The sequence below is a fragment of the Mycetomoellerius zeteki genome, unplaced genomic scaffold (assembly GCF_001594055.1).
Source record: "Mycetomoellerius zeteki isolate Tzet28-1 unplaced genomic scaffold, Tzet1.0 scaffold565, whole genome shotgun sequence".
NCBI lineage: Eukaryota > Metazoa > Arthropoda > Insecta > Hymenoptera > Formicidae > Mycetomoellerius > Mycetomoellerius zeteki.
In genome coordinates, this window is record NW_017257572.1 from 605926 (window position 1) to 631090 (window position 25165).

At 36.6% G+C, this 25165-nt stretch overlaps 2 protein-coding genes across 2 annotated transcripts in view; one reads left to right on the forward strand and one right to left on the reverse strand.

The window, feature by feature from the left end:
- The window catches only part of LOC108727961 (defective proboscis extension response 9), a 68836-nt gene extending 48051 nt beyond the window's left edge, over positions 1-20785 (reverse strand). Inside the window, exon 1 of the mRNA XM_018456287.1 lies at positions 20730-20785. Coding sequence (XP_018311789.1) covers position 20730 — 1 coding nt within the window. The 5' untranslated portion in view covers positions 20731-20785. The remainder of the gene's footprint in view (positions 1-20729) is intronic.
- Positions 1-25165, forward strand: part of LOC108727963 (protein Wnt-4) — a 46417-nt gene that overhangs the window by 20977 nt on the left and 275 nt on the right. Inside the window, exons 2-6 of the mRNA XM_018456288.1 lie at positions 15483-15663; positions 17292-17415; positions 17564-17721; positions 24025-24202; positions 24550-24781. Of these exons, the coding sequence (XP_018311790.1) occupies positions 15483-15663; positions 17292-17415; positions 17564-17721; positions 24025-24202; positions 24550-24781 (873 nt within the window). The remainder of the gene's footprint in view (positions 1-15482; positions 15664-17291; positions 17416-17563; positions 17722-24024; positions 24203-24549; positions 24782-25165) is intronic.

The following is a 25165-nucleotide window of genomic DNA, read 5'->3' on the forward strand; positions in this document are numbered from 1 at the left end:
AAATGCATCTTGGTTTAATTCCGAGATGTATTAGTTTGAAAATAGTTCTTTTCCTGTATAATATATACATTATTACATAGGAAAAGAGCTATTTTCAAATTAATATGTCTCAGAAACGAAAAATTATATTGAAATGAACCAAAATGCATTTTAAAACTGAAAGTTGATACTTTCACGTGATATTAACAAAATTTAGAGATCAAATTTGTTGCCGGTACCATAACATTATGAGGACCCTCAAAATCGTCGTATTTTGCTTCTTAGATACCATTTTTCTTACAAATGCTAAATAATTTAAATTAACCGAATTCGTGTTCACACATAGCAGGCAAAAATGAGGGGGTACTCACCTACGAAAGTGATTTTCGATTTTTTGTATTCATGGTTATTTCAACGTGATTGCAAAGTAATTTTATTTGTTTTCCGACAGAAAGTTCGAGACGCGCGACCGAGCGTACGACGATGTTTTTTTGTTCGATTTCAGATGATTTCTTGATTTCAATGAGGAATGTTTAACTGTCTCATTTACTGAATTCCTCGTTGATTTCGTAGGTGAGAACCCCCTCGGGCAAAAATATATTAAAAATGACTATTCACATTCGCAATACAAAAAAAAGATAAAATTTGTCGAATATTACTACTATATGAAACGTCGCAGCGGTGCCGCGAAAAATTCATAAAGTATTTCTACTGATGCGATTATAAAGATAAAGCCTTGCCTTTATGAAACGAACGATACTCCTTTTTCTCAAATTACGAGTTATAGAGAATTGAACGAACTTGTTGCATACAGCACTGCAATTCTTCTGCTTTAACAAAGAAAAAGGAAAAAGAAAAAGGTGCACGCGGAATACACATCCGGTCGTGCATCCGTTCTTCGCGTTCTCCTTGACTCGTCCGAAGCTGACCGTCAAAGATAACGTACGGCGCGCTTCCGAAAAATCTTGTCTTTGAAGTGACGCGGCCAAAGCGCGAGGGCGTTTGCTCGAAGCGTGCGATGCTGCTGTGCGTTTACGTATCTCGAGGCAAGGATTTTTATTTCGAGAACGTATCTCTATCGCGTCTTGCGTCTTAAGTAGAACCTCGGATAGAACACAAGCGACGATGTAGTATATAACGATCAAGATGTCTCGAAATGACTGTTCAGCCACTGTAAACTCAACCCAGGTTCTTTCTGCCCGGGGATTTACGTGATGAAAGACACTGCTTTTGTTACAAATTTATAATTTTCATTTTATCCATTTTTTATTCAATTTTCATTTCATTTAATTTTATTATGTCCCTTAATGATTTTGTCTTTAACGAAATTTCTTTCAAGTTAACTCCATTTCGTGTAACTTTTGTAAAAACAATTTGAGAATACTGTACTGTGAAAAACTACATTAACCTTCCTCCAGCGAGAAAATAAAGTTCACATTACACTCTAAAATTTTTTAAGTGAATCTCACTCTGAAGAATAAAATCTCACTCTTTTTCAAGATTGGCTCAATTTTTACTCTTTAGAGTGATTTCATTTAAAAAAATTTAGAGAGATAAGTTTTCTGTGATTGAGAAAATCTATTCCCCTATTTTTTCTCTTTATTTTTTTTTATAGAAAATATTGAATAGATCTTGTAATAATGTCAAGCACTAGTAAATTATAATAATATGTAGTTAAATAATAATAATTTTTAATTGTACTGTAAGAAACACTCGTGATCGTTATGTAAAACAATTAGATTATTCCCGAGTTAATTAAGTTGAGATTTCAATTTTTCCTTTTTCATTAATGAATTAAATGCGATATAATTGTCATGTTTCTTCTTTCATTCTCTCGTTTGCGAAGTAGCAAGAAATTATAATGCCGTGATCTCATGATTTTGCGGGCCCAGATTGGCCAGATTCTCGGGTCATGGAACACGCAAGACAATGGCTTAATAAGCGGAAAATCCATACGTAAGGGAGAAACGGGTGGGTAAGGGTGGAGGCCGGTTTAGAGGGTAAACACCGAGGTAATTGGGAGAAAGCATAAAGAATTTTCTGCTAAATTGAGCCGCTTCCGTTGAGATGGAATTTCTCCCGGTGGCTCTTGCCTCCCCGACGCGACGACGTAGCCGCAATGAAAGTTTTCCAATAAGAAACGAAAGAGCTAATCAGACTTTCTCATGTTGTACCGGCTCAAGGGGGGCTCAATGGACCGCGTATCTATGTTTACGTCTCAGCCGAAAGTCTTTTTCTCTCGCCGTATTGCCTTTCGTTCGTTGCGCATTCTTGTTCTCTTGGGTTTTTAGCTTCAGATTCTCTGGTTCGATCTCTGCCGCGCGTTCTTTTTTTTTGTTTCTTTTTATTAATGTATTCCTGCAATATCAGCCTGAAAACAAGTTAGAAAATGCCTCGTATTGATTTCAATTATTCATTTACGACCGACAGAATTATTAATAACTATTATTAATAATAGTGCTGGAATCTGGGTAATAATTTGCACTTTCTCAAGATACAAAAAATAACATTTTCTAGAGTTCTTTTTTTCTGTCGGTCGTAAACGAATAATTGAAATCAATACGGGACGAGAATTTTGAAGAAATTTCTTCAAAACTCTCGCTGCACTGTGAAAAAAAAAATATATATATATTGTATACATACATATATACATATATATATAAATAGAAGATAAATGAAAAATCTCGTAACACAAAGTATTAATCGAACAACGATCGAATTTGTCACAGAATTCGTATTTAGGACGCCTTACGAATGGAATTGGCACACATCGCTTGTACACGATATTTGTATGATCTAACGATGCATGTTTACGAACGGCTGGCAGCAAAACGTACGATAAATATCGCGATACACGTGATTTCGCGCGTATTCGTAGGGACCGTTCAATTTCAAAGTCCTCTCCGCTTCAGACCTCTTTGAACCTCAAGTCGTCACACGTGTAGGTGATTTACGATATTATATTATTCTATTTTACGTTTACATTTTATTCGAGTAATACGACCAAGATTTATCGAGCACGGCTGTACCCGCAAAAATTTATCTTCCCGTTTGTCCGCGATTATTCTCAGCGTACTTGCGCGTCGCCCTTTGATCCTACCCGGCGGGCAAACAAAAAACTGCACATCGAAGGTAGGACGTGGTCACGGTTTCGTGCTCGCGAACGCCTGAAGATTTCCGCGAGCATCTTTCAGCAATCCAAATAATTTCGAACAAGACCGAATGATATAGGCTGTGTTCCAAATTTACTACCAGCGCAAATCTGTAGTTTACGTTACGAGTACTATAGATTTTCAGTACTGGCAGTCAATTTTGGAATACAGCCGTAAATTCTTCACGAGTGGATCCTCCTGTCGTAAAAATCCCGCTACGCGAACTTTCGAAAAGAAATTCAGACTTTATATATCGGGCATTACAATTTACAACACGATAAGAATGATTTTGCTGAAGTACCTCAAAATTTAGCTAGATACAGATCTGAAAATAATTTGGTTGGACTATTAAAATAATTATTATACAGGATGTTTAAATTAATTGCAAGAATATCAAAACATTTTGCAACATTGTTTATCGTGCTTAAGACTCCTAATTATTTTCAGATTTATATCTAGTTAAACTTTTAGATATTTTAACAAAACCATTCTCTCCGTGTAACAAATTCGATTGGAGGCACTTAATGCGCACTGGTGCATGTTAAAATTATTGTATAGAACATAAAAGAGAAATATTTCGAAAAAAGTACATTTTACCTAACAGCACAATAAAGCTTATTGAAAATTTTACGGTTTAACTTGTTTCTATATTTATATACCTACACATTTTTACGTCAATTTGTGTACGATGGCTTTAATGTGCACCAGTGCGTATTGAGTTGCATTCAATTGAATTTGTTATAAGAGAAAAATTTATTCCGATTTAACGGAGATTTAACTTTTTTTTTATTTTACATAATTTATATAATCAAGTATTTATCTGTGCGATATTTTTAGAAATTCTGTGGCCAAAGCGATTTATGCGTGACAATATCGCTTACAATTTCCCACGCGAAAGGCTCTTCGATAGACGAGCTCGGACTTGGTCTCAGCGTATCGTACATATAGTCTGTGTAAGTCCCATAAGACAATAATGGGCCCCGTACCGACGAAATGGTTTCGAAGATTTGAGGAACGCGGCGAAAGACCGCGACCACGGCACAAAGCGCGCCGCCATGCCACAGGCGAGCCATGCCTGCGAGATAATTGTCTTCTTAGCGAAGGTATACACGAGCATATACCGCGAGCAAAGAGAGAGAGAGGCGGCGAGGTATGAATGGTGGTCTCATATACGGCGACACACGCGGGACAAAATAAATACTGTGTCGGCCGCTGTATACGTTGTGTCTCACGTCGAAATCGTGTATACACGGCGGGTCGAGAGTGCCAAAGCCACCCGATCTTTCACTTCTCGACAGAGCGATCTCGATGAAAATTTATCATTTACGCGAGAAAGATGAACTTTTTTATTTATGGAGAGGAAAGCACATGCAATAATTTCTCCTTCATGAGGTCAACGTCATCTCTGAATGATAATCTACGCTATTAAATTCATAATGTCAAATTATATCCACACGATTTTTAATTATTTCTATAGATCGCCACTTCTTCTACTCGATATGTCATTAATTTAACTAAAACAATGGAATCAAGCAATTTAACTCAAGAAAATGTATTAAATTTGACTCAAATTTAGTTTATTATTCACAATGCATATGTTAATATCGATATGGTTTAGTTTGAAACTAACCACAGAAATGGGTTGATTTACATTTTGATCAGAATTGATAAAAATCATGTTTTAAACATGTTTTAAATATGTTTTTTATAATACTGTTTAAAGAATGTATGAGGTATAAAAACATATTAAAAAAAACATGTTTCGTTCTTAAAAAAAAATATCCTTTGTGCCAATCCTGGTTTTGACACACATGAAAGTGAAAAGTAATAAAATGTTATTTAACTCAAGGAATTGGGTTAGCATTGCTTCTTTGATATTTAAAGGAGTGTTTATACTGGTCGTAAACTGTTAATTTATGCCGTAAGTTCAATACAACGATTTACGTAGATTTACGTTTATTGTAAAAGTTAAATTAGAGTTAACTTTATGGTTATAACATAAGTTACATGTATCCAACAGTCATTATGAACGAAAATATTGAAATTATTGTGTTAAACTTTACTGCAGGTTACGGCATAAATTAACAGTTTACGGCCAGTATAAACGCTCCATAACAGTGTACGTGATATTATACCTTATTTCGCCTTATTTTGTACTGCATATATAAAATATAGGTATGGTAATCTATCACTAAGAAAAATTTCTGGTTGAAAACGGACGTTCTGATGATATCAATCAAAATTCTGGTTATCTTAATTAGAATTCTAATAGATTCAACCAGAAAGTTCTGATATCCATTTTCGATCAAGATTTCAATTTATAGCAACCCAATTCTTTTCCGAATGATGATTTTAATGACTTACTGATCAATTTAATTTTCTTAACTATGATTTCAAATCGCAAATAATTTTCGAGCTTTAACCGATTGAAAATGAAGACCCTCTTACAGAAACAACGCGATTTTACAATGAAATTCGTTTTTTTTTTTAGCTCGAAAGAACTTAACGTTCTTAAAATTCAAATTGACACTTTATCCTCAATGATTTTAATTATCATAAACGTTACATCATTTGAAATAAATTGCAATAATGTTCTCCAATTTGAAGCCGCTGATCTGCTCGTCGTTCATTCATAAATACGCAATAGTATCAAAGTACGTAATAATATCCTTCACTTCACTCTTTCATTTCCTATCTTCTCTGTTTCATTCGACTTTTCTTTTTCCCCTCTTCTTGTCTCTCGCTTCTCATCGCGCGTTCCTTGTCTGTCTCGTGGCGAGTGGGCGGCGAGTGGCAATTAGCATACTCGCGTGATCAAAGCGATAGGACGTGCGACAAGAATTAACGACCACCAACAAGACGACGACTCTTTCCTCGCGCATGCGATGAATCGCGGCGCCCTCGATGCCTTGGCACCCACACGGCCTGATGATTCGCGTGTGGACGTGCGAATACCGGTGGTTACATATCGCCGCCGTGACCGCTTCTGACGCAACCGGAGAGATCGACGTACCGACGTCGTCGTGCGTAGATCAGAAATAGCAAACGTACGTTCGAAACGAGTGGTAAAATGTATATGTACGGGCGGAAATGCTCCCGCTGTTCGCGATCATCGCGGGAAAAAAAGTAAAATTAAAATCCTCGAGAGAAAAATACGACTTTCAGAGATGCTCTGCCAATCAATAAAAACTTCCTACAAATACATGTGATGTAAATATATAGTAGATGGAGATTGAAAAGCAAAATCATCCAAACATGAAAAAAAAAATAGATTGTGATTCAGGAAAGTTATAGCTTGCTGCGCAAATTCAACATTTATAATTAAGAAGATTTGATGGTTCAATAAAGAAACCATGTCTGCAAACAATGATCAGTATGCCAATTCAGCTAATTTTTTGCTACAATGAAAATTGCTAATGTAACAAGTTTTCTTCATTACATCAGTAAAAGTACATGCCATTTTAGCTAGCATCATGTTTTGTTAAAAATTTTGATTTATATATTGGTTTGATTTTCATAGAAAATTATCTTCTTTTTATTTTAACAAATTTGCTGTATTATTGCAACAAATATGATTATCTATAATTGCTAATTTTATTCAACTGTACAATTTTACTACTTTAACATAGAAAACTATCTTGTGATTTTTGAAAAATATATAAGGTACCTGAACCGAGTAAGGCCCACCTAATTTATTTTATTTTTTTTAAATTATACAATATTTATGGAGATATTGAAATGAACTAAGTAAGACTCAAATCTTCATTTCATTCACTTCCAAAAATAAAATATATTGTTTATATAGAATATGTGTAAATGAGCGAAAAAAACATTTTGTTAAACTCTGACATTGAACCTTATTACATATATACATATGGATATAATAAGGCCTAAATCAAAAGTAAATTAAAAATAACAAAGAAAGTAAACATTTACTTTCTAAATCAGTTTTAAAATGATTATTAATCATAGAAAGAAAATTCCTTAGGACTTACTCTATTCTTGAATATTACAATTATCTTTAATTTTGTTTGTAACAACTTTTTAACCTTTGGAAATTTCTAACAAATTTGAATGCAATTTTGGCTTCTTAAAAGATAGCAGCATTGAAAATCATTATTTTTCGGCGTAAACTCCATAACAAACAAATAATAATAGCTATAATAATAATCACATGAGTGGGCTTTATTTAATAAGTACATTGTTTAAAAAAAAAATACTTATACTTATTTTAAAAAATTGATTTATTAGTTATTTTTCATAGTTAGGAATAATATTATAATGAATTATAATAAATTATAAAACATTGTATACCAGTAAATTTTGCAGCGGATTGTTATGAAAATGGCTCGTACTAACCTCATACACACAAGTTTTTGTTGTATTAAACAAACGTGTTGTTATCGATTCCAATCCTTTAATCCTTTTTTATCTATTTCCTATGACACGTCTTTTAAGCATATACTGCAGACGTAAAGCGAGTTTTAAAGTAATAAATTTAAAAGTGAGCTTTATTTAGTGCCTGGGCCTTATTCGGCTCAGGTACCTTATTAAAATGTTACTATCAAGTATAGTTAGATATTATAATCAGTATCTATATTTTAATAGATTATCATAAATGATAAATCATTATAATAGATAATTTATGTAAACAAAAATGAGTAAAAGATTAGTATTTATAAGTTATAACATGTACGTATGAATTTATAGAGCCGCGATGATATGATTGGCATATTAATAAAGGGTATAAGTATACAATCGGAGAATTTAATTTATATCAAATTGATATTTATGGCGAATACTTATAGAGACATATTCGGATACTCGACTATTTTTGAACATAGCTGGAGAGAGGTACGCAGAGACGGGATATTTATGGAGGATTGCTGACATTTTCTTCTTCTTTGCTTTGAAATGAAGGCCTCTATGCAAAGCGCTTTACGAGAATGCTTTGATTTATTTTCAGTCGGCTGCAGCGTCTATCATACGGACGCTGTAGATCAAGCGTGCATGGCGCCTCGTCACGTGTGTGACTATGGTGTGATTACTCTGGTTTCCCAGCGTTAATTACTCGCTTACAGCGCTCGTTACAGCGTTTTCCTCGAGTCAACATTCGTCTTCCTTTTGCGAGGTAGCGCGTCCAAGCGCGTCACAGCGTACGTTTTCGCGAAGCCACATATACACACACACACACACACACACACACAAGTTATATTTCTTCCTGAGAAAAAGGATTATATCTAAAACCAAGAGTTGGTTTCCCGTAGATCACAATTAAGAGAGAAAGAAGAGATCCAAAGTTACTTGTTGTTTTTATGTTAAAGCTCATGTTTGTCTTAGGTGTGTTGAACATCCGCAAAAACGACATCGACATTACGCTTCATTTGTCGAGCTGACAAGCAATCGTCGAAAATGTCGGCAGTCGTGTAATTCTTCTCACTGATGAATGCGACTTCGAATGGCGAGTTCAACGATCGATCATATAATCGCGCGTCACGTAACATATCCCATTAACTTTCGACAATACGCCGTAGTTGGAAAACGCGGGTATATCTCCCACTTCTCTTCCGTTTCCCCTACCGAGTATCCTGAAATGCAAATCGCATGGTGCGGCGCAATATGCTAATGTAACCATCGTGGTATCCGACAACATTTGTCTAACCGAGCGTTAAGATCCTGCCAGGGCACTCGCCGGCTCCTTGTTTCACGCGTGAACGACCCTTAACCCGGCGCAACGAAAGCCTGAACCAACATGGGGGAGGGCTGTTTTCGCACTACGGCTATGAGGATATCCGTATTGAGTCGGAGAACGTAAGCCAGATTGATGTACCGCGTGCAAGAGAGATTTATCGAAACGATATTTTTATCGGTGACGACGTCTGACGGATTTTTCAATAAATAATGTAGCGATGTAAAATACGCTTTATTTCCAGTGTCTATAGGTGTCAGGCACTTGTGCTTTTTATTCTTTTGCAATGCACCTAAATTTTCTGAAAATTGACTCTCAAAAAATTTCTTTAAATTTCATTCAATCATGCAAAATACGAAATTTTAAATATTTCTCTCTTTTCCATATATTTTATTCATATGTCCAAGAGATTGGAATGTCGATTAGACTCGGTATATCTCGTGCATTAAACCTGAAAGCTTAAAACTACGGCGAAGTATGTATGAAAAAATATACGTCTCATATTTTAAGCTTCACTACATGTCCGAAACTCATCAAGAAGAGAGACCGTTGCCAACGTTTCCTTGTCACGAACTTGGAGGCAGTTTGCCTGGCGGAAGCAATCTCTTACTGACACACTGCACGCTCGCACATTTGTTTACGCGAATCAAGACGCGAAAGGAGGACGGATAAATAACGAGCACTTTTGCAAAATGAATGTTCTCGTGTTGCTGTGTATTTCGTGATTAATTTAGAACAATTAGCGCCAATTGATTGTGAAAATTTTAACTCTTTTATCGCGAGTTATTTTCATAGCAATAATGGATTTGAGGAACGTCTAAAACATTATAATCGTAGTTTCAGTATCGAAAAAAATAAATAATAACTTAAACAAGAGAGAGAAATTATAAAAGAAAAAAATATTTAAATCCAAATACCAATTTGTACTGAAAACATTAAAAAAAAATTCTCTACCATGCAACCACAACATTTGTACTTTAACTACCCTAATTAGCGCCCCCTAACGTTACGCCCGAGGGTACCGTAGGTCTGTCTCCTTCTGTCGATCCCCCTTTCCAGCTATAATACATTTTCCTAACGATCCACAGAGGTCAAGTCAATCCGTTGACGCGATCGAAAAATTATACTGCGGGCAAATATCCTCAAGCGAATATACACGTATATGCCGCCGCGCCGTTCCCCTCGTCGATTGTATTACGCCAACGAGGGTGAGATCGAGGAGTACATACGTGCTGCAACGAGGGCCTCTCCTTTCGGTAATCGATACTAATTAGAATGAGGCAAAGTTTCGGATCGTGTGCCGGTGCTCGCATCAACGGTACACCCGTTCATCCCTATAGGGTATCCCCACGCCCCCTCATCCCTCCATCGTTCTTCTGGAGAGGGGGTTAATATCGACGAGACGTACCTACGACGTATTGTAGGCTTTCGTAGAATTTATCCGGCCATTATATCGGCGGCTGTGAGCGAGTGTTCTCGACATAAATGGGCCCTATCACTGTCACACGAACAAAGCACGGCCCCGACGTGGTTATGACGGCAACGCGATACCCGCTTTCGAGTAATAATATAATAATCGCGGTTGTTTCGCCGTCGTCGTTGAACCTCGCAGGATCGCCTCTCCTCTCGTCTCGTTCTTGTCTCTCTAAGCTCTCTTTCCGCTCCGGACATGAATAGCACAGGAGAAAACCGCTCGACGGTTTCTCCTTCGCGGCCGGATACATCAAGCGAGCCTGAATATGAATTTCATTCTTTCGTATCGGCGCTTTGTGCAATTATTCTGCTGTCTCCCTCTCCCTTATTGCCCTTTTATCGTTTCTACTACCCCCCCCCCCCCTCTTTTTTTTTTTAGAACGCGTTGTTCCTTTCCACTCGAAGCAATTTTTTGCATATTTTGATGCACATACTGGTTTTCTACCAAAACAGTCTTCTGGTTGACAGAACTATGATTAAAAAAAAAACCGTTCGACGTGTATTTCTTTAGGAATATATACTCTTAATAATTTCCAATGATATAAGGACCTCTTTTTTACTCAAAAGAAAATTTTTTAAAGTTTTAAAATATTTTGTTTTCATTTAAAGAGAGAATAACCAATTGGAAATTTAAAAAAATGACGTGAAAAATGAAATAAAAAATAAATAGATAATGTTTGAAATATATGATATAACTAGATACACAAATATTGTATTGTTATTACTGATTTTGAGTACATTAAAGAACTTCTAAAATACTCGCTGCATCGGATAAAATTTCCAATTTTTCGGTCAGTATGAACCAATCCTTGTAGGGACAAAAGATAAAGTGATGGTTTCCCTGTCGTTTTTTTTTCCCGGCCACTACGTCCTTGACCGCTTTAACCGATCGTTCGATATCTATTGTACTCACCGCAAAACTATACCGGTTGTCCGAACAATCACCCGCTTCCGCTAACGACGCTGTTGGTTACCATCGCTCGTTCGTATTGTCTCGGTATACTATTTCCGAAAATTGAAGAGAGAGAGAGAAAGAGAGAGAGCTATCAAAACAAGATAAAACCGAAGACAAATCTAAAGCATCTAAACGGAAAGGGTAAAGGGTTACAACTAACGGTAGTAATAGACTATCAATAAAGCTCGATTTGATATATATGTAACCCTCCGTTTGCAATCAAATTTTTACTGCCTCCAGCCCAAGTCGTTTTACTGTTCTAGGTTTTCAAAACAATGTGGAAAAAGTCAGGAAAAATTAATTTACTTTTCTATATCTCTATTACGTCAAATTTTTTAATAAGATACTTTAGGAAGGGAAACCGGAGTCGTCCTCCTATATTTCGGAGAAATTTAAAAGTGAAATTTCACTTGTAAAAAAAAGACTTAGATTGCAAACGGAAGGTTCAAAATGTATGTAAAAAATTTGACGTAGTATCAATGTAGTTATATTGACGATGTCTACAAGATATTTTTGTTTCGAAATTTTATTCCCATTTGTTCTTCAATGTTATCGATGGTAAACCAGTTCATTGGTAGACCCGAAATCAACGTTTTGTTTCACCAAAACTGGTGAGAGCGAATAATTTCATATTTTTCATGAAAACTTATCTATAAAGAGTTTTTGGATCGCTAGTGACGAATCCGGGGCCGAAATTTCAAAATTCAAAATAGCAAATCCAAATGGTGCTCATATACGAGTCATTATCAGAGTATATATATGAGTCATTACCAGTTGTGGTACTTTTTTTCGCTGTATATGAGTGATTACTAGTGAATTAGTTAAGACAATGCGGAGACACTCCTCGACGTTTTTATTCGGACAAAAGGAGCCTATCGAATACCGATACCGAGTCTCTCTTCGCGAGGACTATGCGAAATATAGCGTGCGCTTCGTTTTACTTTGGACAGACCGCAATATCGGGCGACTGTTTCGATCAAGGGTACTAGAGAAAATCTCGACTGTTTGACGAGAAGCTCATCCTCATCGTAAACACAGTTTCTCGCGATGTGGTCATGGAAACGCGAGTCCTGCTCCTGCTGTTACTCCTGACTCATCATCGCGATCGAACCCGTCTGTTAGGAATGTTTCGATCTTGCCTCATGTAAGCGACAATAATCCCGGTTACGAGGAACGCCAGCGACATTTCAAGAGTACACAAGATAACACACCGAAACGACGAAAAGGTGGGGTAGACTAGACTCGCGGTCGTTGAGTATCCGTAAAACGCGCTCTCGGAAGGGCCGTAAACCGTACCCAAACAAACCTGAAATAGCTGGTCGACGGAGCCTTGACGAGTCTTGCTGACTGCTGATGCCGGCACCGTCTGTATTCTCGGCCGCAAATAAATAATAAACGTTGCACGCACCGTCGCTAGTCCCTACGAAAGCTGCACCCTGGACGAACTATCATCAGTTCCTTTACGACTGACGAATGCTTCAGAAAACGGGCAACAGATGAAAACGAAAGTAACGGTGGATAAAGTGGTTACAACGTGTTCTGTAATCTTTTCAAAATGCTCATTCCCGTCGATGGAAATCCGCCTTGTAATTTATAATTGTACTAGTACGTTCGTTCGTATCGAATATTCTCATTTAAAGTGCTAATATAAAATTTAATAAAAAAATATATTTTATTCTAATTATTTTTATCGTAAATGATAAAGATATCCGAGACTTTACAGTCAAAGATCTTGCAGTCTCTTGCAAGAGTGTTCGGTCAAAATGGGTGAAGAAATTATATGTTTTTTATTGTGCCTCGAAGGGATAAAACGCTACACAAGATTGTATAATTACATTTCCAATTATTGCGAGTATCGATGACGTTAACTATTATTCCAAATGGCGAGTGTGTTTTAGCCACTTTTCGAACGACCCTCGCTCTCATCGATACACCATGACCACCGTCTCCTTCCCGGTGGTGCCCTAAGGGCAGCTGGGAGCGCTTCCGAGCCCTAAAGCCACACCCTCGATTCTCATTAAGATTTACCGTGTAAACGAGCGTTGCTCGTATCTGAACGGTGCTACTAATCGAACCCCTCGAGCCGAAAGAATTGAAAACAATGCGGAGCCGATGCGTTCGAGGCTTTTAGGAGAACGAGATTGCCAGGCGTTTAAAGGCATCGAGGCAAGAAAGCGAGGCAGTCTGGGCGATTTACATTTAACGAAATTGCTAGTAAGTGTCAGCACAAATTATCGGTAAATCCTCCGATTAACTTATCGAATTAACGATCACATGTTACAATCATGCGCTAAGGAACTGAAGAATCAACATTGTAATTCAATATATTCGGGACGTTGCGAAACTGTGAGCCGGTTGTTCCATCTTTCGGTAAATTACGCGTTAGGTAAGTAGCAAGATACTCAATCACATGCGCGAATTGCCAGACTTACCTAACGCGTAAAATTTACCGAAAGGTGGAATAACCGGCCCTGTGTCCAAGTAAAACTCTGTTGAAATTAATTGAAGACTGATTTTATTATCTTTTCTCGACGAAATGTAATTTGCAAGGAGTACCCTATAATTTCAATCGCTTGTAACACGAATTATTACGACATCGATGTCTTCATTAAAGGAAAAATTGACATCACGTGTATCCATCAAAGAAGATTGCGAAACAACGTTACATAATTTCAATAAAATAATTCGATAGGTAGATATATTGTTATCGTCTTGAAAGAATCAATAAAAAAAATGTCATTTACGCTGAAATATTTAGAAATCAAGAAAATGCGAATTTAATGAATATGGTACCTTGATTAATTAATAAAAAATAAAAACGACGGGGGTTTTGGAAAGTAAATCGATGTAAGACCGTCAATAGTTTTAGACTTTTAGAGAATTTAGGCAGTGAAAGAGCCTAACTCACTTGCTTGGCTTTCCTCCTGACTTCGGTCACGACGAGGCTACGGCTTCTTTCATCCTCCCCGTATCCTGTGTTCCCCACCCGTACCCCCCGCCTCTGTCCGCATTTCACCCTCCGTGTCTCATCCTCTCTTGGAGCCGTTGCGTTCTCTCCCCCTCTATAATTTTCACCCGAATACCTGCTCTAATTATAGGTGTTTCGTCACGGCGGAGAGAGCGAGATCCTTTCGTGGTGTCGGTAGCTCGCGCGCGGTGATTCCTACCGTTGTGTATCGTTGTAAGGTATTTCATCGTAAGATGATCCATAGCGCGGATCCATTGAATTCGAGACAACGAACGAAAAATGAGATTTTAGGAAAGAAGTCTTAGGCCGGTATTTATAATTGATTCTTATGTTTAAGACTGTCTTAACAATCTTAAGATGTCATGAATCAATTAGAGCCGCATTAGCAGCTTAAAACATTACTCAAGATGATCTTGAAATAAAAATGGGCTACGAATATACCGACCTTAATCTCTAATTTTTATGCTTTTAGACTTTTTATTTATACGCTATATATATATTTAATGTCAGAAATTTAGGCAAATGCTGCGGATAATGTAATTGTATTTTCAATGTCTGTAATATCAATTTAATCAAGTTTCTTTATTTAAACGTAGCAATTTTTCTTAAGAATTGCGTTTTAAGAAAATTAAATTCAATATGCAGTTTGCAGGATTGGGTATTATAAATTCATACTGAATTATTTAAACTAAAGAACTAGCTTGACCGTTTAGGGTCTTTATTGCCTATTTGCTATGTATTCATATCACGGTCCTAAAAATACTTTGTTTAATATAACAACTTATATTTTTACTGTTTCGATTTCCACTAACTACGACCTTGGGCTATCGCGTTCTCTCGATAGCGTTCTTTACGCTGACTCGCCTTGGATTCTACCGTGGACTTGGCATCAAAAGGCAACGGTTGATCGCGGAAGAATGCGCTCGTCAGAGATCGCACTTCTTATTCGTATATACACGATGCAATAACGCTTTAGAAGAAATTGAACGTAATCATTGGAGTTTTTTTCTTCCTTCCATCGATAATTAACCGACTTCAACTATAACAATTAGAAACCGACAATGTACCGTCGGTCGAGAGTATACTATTGCATTTTTATAAATCGAAGAAGAGACAAGGGTGGTAGTTGAACGCGCCGTTCATTCGCGACGAGCCATTATTTAGCGGCGCGCCTAACCCGCGTGCAATGAAGCGTGGAATTAATTAAATTAATCACTCGATATAACCGTCATTACGTTATTACGAGGCGCGTGTTCTGGTTTATAGGTACTTGGGACTGGAGCCGAGGCTGACATCCGGCCCGATCCAAGGGAGCGGCGTCGACTCGCAGACGCAGATCGCCGGCGCGGGTGTGATCGGTCCGGCGAGCGCCGAAAAGAACTGTAAGAACGCGCACCTGACCGCCAAGCAGCAGGCAATATGCTCCCGCTCGCCACCCGTCCTGCAGGTATTTACCTCGTAGCGGCCCGAGGGGCCCTCGCGGCCGCTCTTTTTCTCTCTCTTTCTCTCGGATTAATGCCCGGAGAAGCACGCGGCTAATTCGATTCGCAGGACCTACGACCGCGTGCCGAACATCGGCCTTCGGCCGGCCGAAATTTTTCGTCGACTCGCTTCTGAGAAAGCTTGCGACGGCTGCTTCGCCTCTGCGTAATAAATGGATTAATGTGTCGTGATTAGTAGCTTTGGGCATTATCAGAGGAATCACGGTAGAATTACAGGGTTCGTGTCCGCGTTTGCGATAATCTCTTCTCCGACAATTTCTAGAATCTGAATTTAATCTCCGGGGAATTTACGAAATCGCCACTAGAGATTCGAATTCTCGGACTAACGTTTCGACATTGTATTATATATTATTGTTTCAATTTTCACGAGGCAAGTTAACGAATTTGAACGAACGTGGAACGAAAGAAATTAATTAGAGTATTCAGCCGCGTTTCTTTATATAATTAAGCGACTGTTCCGTCTATAAATCTGATTGTAATTCGTCTATCTGTTGCGGGATAAAAGAAAGCTTTCGCAACTGGACGCACGTTATGCGGCATCCAAAGATTTACCGCTGCATTTACGACGGTACAATAAGGTAGGTATGAACTCTTTAAGCGGAACAAATTTGTTTCCCGATCGGCATCGCGTGATTTAATCTCGGCGCTGTCCGTGACAAAAACGAGCCGGACGTCGTGCGGTTCACACCGTCCCGAAATCGCGTTTACCTTTCCTTAATGCACAAAACGTGTCGGGGGCGAGCAGAGGATGGCGAGGGGGAAAGGGAACGGTCTAGGAATCTATCTAGGCACCTAGGCAAACCTGGGGAACCTCGAAGCATCGATATCTCTTTGAATATCGCCGACAGCGCGGTGCGGCTTTTCCGAGCGTAAGTTACCGACAAAAGAGGATCGGGCATGAATATTCATATGTCAATCCGGGTATCGAAGTTTAATTTTTTAACGAGCGACCAAACCCATTAAGAGACGACTAAACGCTTTTCAATAACCCACGGAATGTTTGCTGTTTGATATCCACGATTACCGCTACGTAGACTGGCCACGATTTACGGTTTATTAAAGCGTGCCGTCGTGTTTTTGCGCAAACAGAGAATTTACTTTATCAGAGTCAGACATTACTTAGAATACTTATGATCATTTTTAGTAATAGTGTTCTCTCAAGCGATGACTCATACTCGTGATAAAATAAAGAGAAAGTTGCTCGATTAATCAAGTGACTAAAGAATAACACATTAAATGGCACGGAAGAACGATGTTACTGAGGTATCTAAAAATTTAGCTAGATACGGATTTGAAAATAATTATGTAAGACGCTCAAACTGATTACTTGAGATTTTTGCATAATTATATTAATGATTCAACAAAATTATTTTCAAATCCGTATCTAGCTAAATTTGTAGATAGACGTCAAAATACGACGATCAAAATCGTTCTTTCTGTGTATAAAGTTGAAGATGTCAAAAATGGGAAATGCTTTGAGCATCGGCTTGCTCGATACGAGGGAACGTCGCTCGAGAGTATCCGAAAGCGGTGCTTCTTTTGATTCTTAGCTTTCACCGTCTTACGCTTGCAGGCAGTTAGAGCGGGCGCTAGGCTCGCCATAGAGGAATGTCAGCACCAGTTTAGATCAGCGAGATGGAACTGTTCCGTCAGCCCGGAAAATCCCGAGAACGTGTTTGGCGGCGTCATGTTAGTCAGTAAGTACTCACACGGTTCGATGCCTGACGCAGTTCAGGCCGGATATGTCGCTTCTCGGAGTTCTCGCGCTACACTTGTAACATCAAGTACCATCGAGTGGTTGGTTTGTAGCGCGACAAAAAAAAATTCCGTTTTTGCGTTTTGCAGATAGTCGAGAGGCCGCGTTCATATACGCCGTATCAGCAGCTGGGGTCGCTTACAGTGTCACGAGAGCCTGTTCCAGAGGCGAGCTCACCGATTGCTCCTGCGACAATCGTGTGAGAGCGCGACGTCCGAACAATTGGCAGTGGGGAGGATGCAGCGAGGTGAGTGTCATGAGGATTCTTTCATGTATAAGTATTTCTCATTCTTTCATGTATAAGTGCCTTACTATCTATGCCCGATGAGTCATTTTCGCCATATCATTTTCTCGTGCATAATATCATAACAAATTTATTATGAATGTCGTACATCTCATACTTTTGTGTATCGTCTGTTCTTATTTTAAGATCGTCTTAAGTAATGTCTTAAGATGTTAATGTGGCCCTCTGACTGGTTCATGACATCTTAAGATTGTATTTAAGACAGTCTTAAATATAAAAATTGACTATGAACTTGGTCATGGATTTTTATCCAAGTATCTATCTGTTTATCTATTTTATCCGCGCTATCATTGCTTCAGTGATTCACATAAAAGGAGTTATTCACGTAAAAGAATCAAATAATTTAATACAAGTTCGATATATTAAATACTGTATATTAAATATCTTTATTTTGATTGACCGACGTGTTGCGTATCTTGTATCTCAATATCGTGCTACAAAGGGTTGGAACACGTGCATCGGTAATTATCTTAATATCTCTTTGCCCTCTATCTCTCACCGGCGGGTCTTTCGACGCGAATTTTAATACTAGCCGAAGACAAAGCAGTAAACGGATGCGTTTCATGCGAACGGCTGACCCCTTGTAGACATTGCCGGCTTACAAGGGGATTAAGGGAGCTAAGCTTGTTAAGTTGCAACAACCCACGGCCCTGTCCCCCCCCCTCCCCTCCTTTTCCCCAGCAATCCGAACACGTAACTTAGTCGGGCATGAGGAACGAGAGTTCGCGCGTAGACGCGTGACACGTGCAGATACAGTTAGGTATACGCGTCTGTCAGTATCTAGGACTCGAATATCTTTGAACTGCAATATAATCTCACATTCAGGATTTATTAATAATAATAACAATATTAGTTGATAATAATAAATAATTTAGTAATGTAATATATTTATTATTATTTTTATTATAGTAAATATATTGTTATTAATCCTAATATAATTAATAATAATAATTTGTATATTAATCGTTTCTCTGAATATAAATAAATTATGGAATTCTCTTAAAAAATGCAAACCTATCAACCATTATCAAATTATCAGGTTTATGCACCATTATCTAGTTTGATGATTTTAGCGCGAATTTGCGAATTTATACAAATATATACAATTAACCCTTCGTGAACTAGATGGAGTGTGACATACCCCAGCAAGAATTTCTATAAATATCGCGTATGTATTGCCGATTTCGTGCAACTGGAGAGTGCGTTACCAATCACACTAAATTATAGTATATTTATAATGAAGTATAGAGAGCACACATACACACACATGGGGTATGAGATATACTCACATTTGATCCATGTTGATTTTCCACCTGGTTCACGGAGGGTTAACATTTTTTTTTACATTTTTATGCCGAGAGATCAAAAACATTTCGAAAAAAGAATTTGTACAAAGAATTGTGTATTCTTTTTCTCTCCTTTTTCTCTCTTATCATTTCTCTTCCATTTCCATAATATCTTTATTACCTATTAAATAATTGTATAATTAATTTTAATATCTATTTTGTTAAGAAAGTACCGTGACAATTACGTTAGAGAAATTTTTATCCAGTTACAAAAAAGTTAGAGCGTGAGAAAACGTGAAAATCACGAGGGGGGTCGAATGTGTCTTAACGAGGGTGAGTTCGTGGACAAATGCCTCGGATAACCGGCGACACAGAACTCGGAGGTAATGATGTTTGCCCGCTCTCTCGCCGAGCAGGAGGGTGGCCATTAAAGGCCACCGAGTCTGAATAAGTTTTTGTTTTACTATCGTTTATAATTTTATACTCTCAAATCACGGATGTAGAAATAATTGAAGAACCTTCATGTTTTTTTAATTTGACCGATCGTCAAATAATATCGTGATAGCAAATGCTATCGGCTCACTTCAGATTTAATCGTAAATCCAAATCTATACTATACTATAATATACACTAATTGAGATAATATTAATATGTTATTAATAATATTATTAATAGTATATTAACATTATTAATATTATATAATATTATATTAATATTATGTATCATTATTATATATATATATATGAATATTATTACACTAATTGAAATAATAGTACATGAAACAATTAATATATGATATGCGATAAATACGACATAAAATTCGACGGTTTATTAAATCAAATCTCTAAAAAGATCACTGATTTAACTACTTTTCGTGAAGACGCAAATCGCACGTATACGAAAAGAACGATTTTGTTGAAGTATCTAAAAATTTAGGTAGACATAGACGTAAAAATAATTTTATCGGACCATCAAAATAATTATGTAAGAAACTAAAGCGTACGAACAATGTAAAGAGTTTTGATATTCTAGAAATCAGTTTGAACGTTCTGGACCCAGAGAAAGATTTCTTTGATTCAAAGAAATGTTTCTTTGTTATATGGTTAAAGAAAAAAATCCTTTTATTTGAATGTGTGTCATTTCTTTCATTTGAACATTATTCTTTGAAAGCAAATAAAAAATTTATTTGATTTATAATAGAATACCTAGCTAAGTTTTTGTGATATATATATTTCAACAAAATTTTTATAATAATTTTTTCCTCACTGAAAAAATGTACTAAATTTTAATAAATCATTTATTTGAATAATACTAACTAAATGTTTATTAAATATAAAGATATATTTGTCCTCTAAATTCTTTGAAATGGAATCTCACTCTCTAAAGAATGAAAATTGAACTAGTCTTGAAAAAGAGTGACTCAATTTTCAATCTTTAAGAGTCAGATTTTATTCTTCAGAATGAGATTCACTCTAAAAGTTTTAAAGAATATTTGATATAAGAACTATTAATTTGATTTAATTATTTTTTTATTGAATAAATATTCATTTACTATAACTAAATGTTCAATTGGCGTTATTCAAATAAATATTTATTAAAATTTAGTACATTTTTTTCAGTGCGTGTACATAATATCGGCACGGCACATGATAAAATAAGACATACTTGACAGCAACGTTGAGCTCGGAGATCAATCGTGTCCTCATTTCGAGAAAGTAACGGCATGATACAGACGCAGTGGATTTTGATCCGTTCTCAGCACATAGAAGCGTCGATCCTGAAATGGCGATATGATGTATAACAGCGATATTTAAAGCGTTATAATATACTCATATAAACATGCATGCACGTATGTAACAACTTTAATGAAATACTCGCAAGGATCTTTCGCGCGCGGGAGATTCGCTTTTATCCGGTAACAATCGTGGTAAAAATGCAATTGTTAATGTGAAAACAGTATGATACGATACGAGTCTGTCATGACGTGCTTCGTTACTGATCGTGATTCTCGAAATATTGAAGAGGCGAACCAATCGGAGGGATCGATTTCTTTCGACAGTATTTCATGAAAATGACTGTAAAGTTTGTTCGCGTCGCAAGCTCCAACATGCTCCAACATGCTCCTACTCACTTTATCAAGCGCGTTGGAGTAAGAGCTGTGATAGGAGCATATTGGAACATTTGGAGCATGCATTCGCGACGCGAACAAACCTCTGTGTCCACGATGTTCAAAATCAATTCAAAATCTCGAATGAAGAAAGAATGGACCAATCGCATTTGTCATATGTAACCGAATTGTTCAAATGTGATTTGTTAATTTTTCCTCTGTCCGAGGAAATTCTGATTTCAGATCGATTTCTGACGTCATAGATGCAAGAGGTCTGTTTTTGCGTTGCTTAAAATTTTCAAAAAATTCTCTCAGAGAAAAATCATGTTTGATTTTGAAATTAAAGAAATCATTTCTTTCGTTGATTTTTTTTAAATTAAAGCGAAAACCTTTGAAAAAAAATAAAAATTTATTTGATTTCAAGAAATGACAGAAATTCAAATCACAGAAAAATTTATTCGATGTCAAGAAATAACATTCAAATCAAAGAAACTTTTCTTTAACCGTATAGCAATGCATACATTCCTTTTGATTCAAACAATTTTTTTTTACTCCAAGAAACTTTTCTCTGAGTGCAGAAAGCGAAGATCCTGAATGCAAAAAACGCTCGCAACTCAAACAGATCTAAGGTTTGATATATTTCAAAGAAAAGTGAAAGAAGTAAAGAAGTATAATCGACACGAACGTAACTAAATCGTTTAACATAGGTATAAAATTTAAAATGTGCAGAATAGCCAAAAAGAGTAACAAATTATTGCAAAAAACGTACACTGAGAGAAAGTGTATTAAATTTTAATAAATATTTATTCGAATAGTGCCAATTGAATATTTACTAAATGTAAACATATATTTATTTGATACAAGAACTATTAATTTGATTTATTTATTATTATATTTTATTTAACAAATATTTATTTCGTAAATAAATGTTGTATTAGTACTATTCAAACAATTATTTATTAAAATTTAGTACATTTTTCTCTCAGTGTAGTTAACACAGTTAATCACAGAATAATAATATATAATACCTAGAGATGATTCCGCTTTTTACAACTTTTCCGTTTGAAAGTAATGGCGTCTAATCGGCGGAGAAGATTTTGGGTGGTCAATATCGAGATCGTTACATATTGGTACATAATGACTATTGCACGAGGCACGCATATACGCACATACGTATATATATACATCCGACACTTCGCAGAACAGAAAAGAGAATCTTTCGCGCGCGAGATTCACTTTTGAACGGCAAAAGAATTGATGAGTACGAAACGATAAAAGCGCGTCGCGAGACGTTCCGTTACTCACTGTGGTTCGAGAATCGCAATATCGAATATCGCGATTCTCGATATGGCGGACCAATCGCAATGTTTGTAATAATTGCGAAATCGATGGAAGAATTTGAATCCACGATCTAATGCGTTTTCTATATATTGTATATGTAAAAATATATATATATATAAAATAATATATTTTATTTATATATATATATATACAAATATAATACAATATTACAATATACATATAAATATAATACATTTTTAAATAAACTCAGAATCGAAGCATCGAGATTATTGCATATTTTATAATTACAATTATTTATAATTAAAGTAAAATATTCGGGATATCTTAATTAATCGAAGTAACAAATTACTTGAAATATTTTCGTCAATAATTAACGTAATTTATGTATATAATTATGTATTTATATCAGTCATTTCTATATAAAAAATTTTATTGATCTATATATTATTAAATTATATTAATAATTTTAATAATTACTAATTACAATAACTATGGTTGAAATAGAATATGAAAATAAAATATCAAAATAAATATTTCAGAAAAGAAAAATAATGAATTACTTGCAATGATTTGTTGTATAAAAATATACACGCGAATTTTTTTCTGAAGAAAAATTTTTCTGAACCGAAGCGACATTGGAAGATCGAAACACGCTGTCTCACGAGTTCTAATCACTGCGATTATTTTGACGCGCACAAGAATGAATACAGGATTTATTCATCATACCGACAGGATGCTATCGAAGACCCTCGGTGACTTGACTACAGCGAGCTGTCGTCGATAAGTCGACATGATGCTATTTGAGAGAGAGAGGGGGGGGGTGACGATACTCAAGGAGAAGGATTACGTTTAGACAGCGAAAGCAAAGAGAAGACACGATATAATCTCGGTTTGCCGATGTATACCGAGAAACAACCGGAAATTAAAACAAAAAATATTAAATATAAAACTTAGACGAAATATTAATATAAAAAAATAATAATATAATATTATTCTTAATATGTTATCCTCTTTATAATACATTCTCTTTAATGTTTCATTATTACGTAAATATTAAAGTAACGTTAAAGCTATATAAGTTTATATAAAATATGGCAAAATAGAATTTTTTAAATACCATGTATAATATGTATATTAAAATATCAACGATAAAGTTATGTCGCTCGTCTTTGACGATATGCGTTTGTTCAGCTCGAAACATTCAGCATGAAACTTGTACATACACCGCGTACCACGCATTCGTAACCATGAATCGCACGTAAAGCTGCCTCGGAAGTTTCAAAGCTGGGGGTCTTTAAAGACCAGCGCGAAATCTCCTCGGCAGCCTTAGGACCTGTTCGCTTAATCTCCACGGCCATTCTGAGCTCGTGGTCGCCGCAAAACGAAGGGAAGTCGGACGATGCAAAAAAAAGATTCGAAAGAGAGGTATCCCTACAGAACATTCGACTCCTGATGTCTGTCTGAAGTCTTCTTGGCGCGTCTTGAAACTCTTAACGTTAAGTTTTTAATGTTGTTTAAGAAAATATGAGAAACGTGTATTCTCTCCCGCAGGATATACACTTCGGGGAAAAGTTTTCACGGGAATGGTCCGAGAGCGGGGAGGAACCGTTGAAGGAGGGTGCTCTGCACGGGCCTAAAGGGTTGGCTGGCCAGCTGATGAGGAAACATGATACCGAGGCCGGCAGACGCGCCATTCGCTCCAGGATGCAGCGCGTTTGCAAATGTCACGGTGAGCAATGGGAACATCCTTCGATGGTCATTCACCTCTTTGCATTGAGAAGAAAAACATTCATTTTGATTAAATTAATTCAGTTTGTCTTCATTTCTTTGAATGAAGAAAGTAATGTATACAAATTGTTTGACTTAAATATATACATTCTTCAACGGAAGAAACAAAGATAACTAAATTAATTTAGTCAAATAAACATTTTTTCCCTCAGTATCAGGCACATCATGGCTTCCTATAAAATTCGATGGAATATAAATATTTCCCGCGATCCGCGATTAATACCGCTTCCTTATCTTGCGCTTCGCTGAATAATTCTTCCTTTTATCTTCTTTCTCCTGTTGCGACAGGCATGTCTGGCTCGTGCAGCGTTCGTGTGTGTTGGAGAAGACTACCATCGTTCCGAGTGGCCGGTGTCGCCTTGGCGGCTTTACATGAGGGTGCCGCCCTGATGCGATTGGCGCAGCGCGGCGGTAGAAGACCGGCCAGGCTAAGACCGGCGCGTCCCGATCTTAAACGGCCGAACAAAACGGATCTGGTTTATCTCGAGGACAGCCCCGATTACTGTGAAAGGAATCTCACGTGAGTCTAACTTGCGCCGCGCGAAAATATTTCTTTCAACTTACAAGGAAATCCATGAAAGAGCGTCCTCTCCGATTTTGATGAGCTTTGAATGTTTTTTTCTAGACAAAAATAAGGATATTTTTTTTATAAAAGCTCAATCGCACTTTTAGTAGCTGCAACATTCCTTTAAAGAAAATCGGTTGTTTTTCTGAAACTGTAAAATATAGAAAAAAATGTTGAAATAAATGGTTGAAATAAAAGTTGAATGGTTTTAAGAGTATTTAATAATTATAATTAAAAACTTTTTTAATCTTTTTAAAAAAAATTTTTCGAGACTATAAGGCCTCTGTTTTGTGCTATATCATCGCGCGCTTTTTCATTCAACCTTTGTTCTCTTCACAG